This window comes from Buceros rhinoceros, unplaced genomic scaffold (assembly GCF_000710305.1).
Source record: "Buceros rhinoceros silvestris isolate BGI_N320 unplaced genomic scaffold, ASM71030v1 scaffold2202, whole genome shotgun sequence".
NCBI classification, from domain to species: Eukaryota; Metazoa; Chordata; class Aves; order Bucerotiformes; family Bucerotidae; genus Buceros; species Buceros rhinoceros.
This window is the reverse complement of record NW_010400447.1, coordinates 51,897-53,257: the sequence shown is the minus strand read 5'-3', so window position 1 is coordinate 53,257 and position 1,361 is coordinate 51,897. Positions and strand designations below refer to the sequence as shown.

The 1,361-nt window shown below is 50.7% G+C and overlaps 1 protein-coding gene across 1 annotated transcript in view; it reads left to right on the top strand.

Annotated features, from left to right (window-relative positions):
• Positions 1–1,322: 1,322 nt before the first annotated feature.
• Positions 1,323–1,361, top strand: part of ASB1 (ankyrin repeat and SOCS box containing 1) — a gene marked incomplete at its 5' end in the record, with an annotated part of 7,435 nt that continues 7,396 nt past the window's right edge. The window contains one exon of the mRNA XM_010131837.1: positions 1,323–1,361. Within this exon, the coding sequence (XP_010130139.1) occupies positions 1,323–1,361 (39 nt within the window).

Genomic DNA, 1,361 nt, shown 5'->3' with positions numbered 1-1,361 from the left:
CAAAAACGAGAATGAGAGCCAGCCCCTCTTTCTGCCCCCTGGGCAGCTGGGGCTCTTCAGACCCTTGGTCTGAGATTTTTACCTTATTTTTGTCCCATGTCGCATGGCAGCCCTGTGGTAGCAGGGCCAGGAGTCCTTCCCTGCAACGAAAAGTAAAAGTTTGGTGGGAGGAGGAGGGCTGGACCCACAGCACCATCACACAGGTGGCAGAGTGAGCAGAGAAATGACTTCTTTGAATTTGGGGCTAGATAGTGAGTGGAGAGTTCCAAACCTCTGAGGTTAAAGGGAGCACTGTTATTGTTAGACTTCACAGGGTTTATAGTGCTCATCTTCCTAAAACTGTTAAAAAGAAATTGTGACATTGCTCTCCTAGCAAATTGTAATAATTGCTCTGTGTAAAAACTGCTGTGTCCCGTACCAGCTACGTGGGCCTGCATGGAGTGACCTGGAGGAGCAAATCCACTGCTGCACTGGCTAAAGAGTGTGTTTGTCTTACGGAAACCCCCTCCTTGCTGCATTTTTCTGCTGAAATGGTGATTTATGGAGAACTTGAGAGGGAGGTCTGGGTGTTTGTAGGGCTAACCTGAGACTCGGATGGGCCTAATACAGGTTATTTCAGAGGGGATCTAAGCAGCTGCCAGGCAGAGCCAGCTCTCAGTAAACTGGGAAAGGCTCTTATTGCCAGTACAGCCGTCCAACAGGGATGCTAATGGCCTGCTTATAGTGTTCAGTGCAGGATGACTGCACCTCCCAGGCTTGCCCCTTGCTGGCAGGGCTGCATTTCCCTGGGTTTGGGTTGATGCCATCCCATGGTGCCTGGCTGGGTTTGGATGTTGCCAACGGTGTAATAGGGCTGTGCGCTGGCATTTCTGTGCATTGCTCCCCTCCTCCCCTGTTCCTCTTGCTGCTTTGACGACTTTCTGCCCCCTTCAGAGCACCTTGAATTAAATGGTTGTGGTCCCCAGCTTCGTCACTGCTGGTTTGGGACATCTCCCTATAAAAAAGGGAGTAGGGAGTATTTTTTTTTTCATTAGTTTTGAGTTTTGAGGCAGGGTTTGTCCCTCGCTGTCATTTGTCTGCAGCTGCTGATATAGCTGAGCTGTGATAACACCTATCTTCCAGACACTGCTCTGTCACTCTGTCACACTATGCCATAGTCATATTTCATTTCAGGGCTGTTACAAAGTGCCAAAAATGGGGAGGAAAAGCTTCAAGGGAGCAGTGTGGGCTCTCCCAGCATCCTCCTTGGGGACGGGGTGGAGGTGCAAGGCGACAGGAGACCCTCAGTGACCCTCTGCTTTTTTTCTCACCACCAATGCCAGCCGGATCAACGAGAAGTCGGTGTGGTGCTGCGGCTGGCT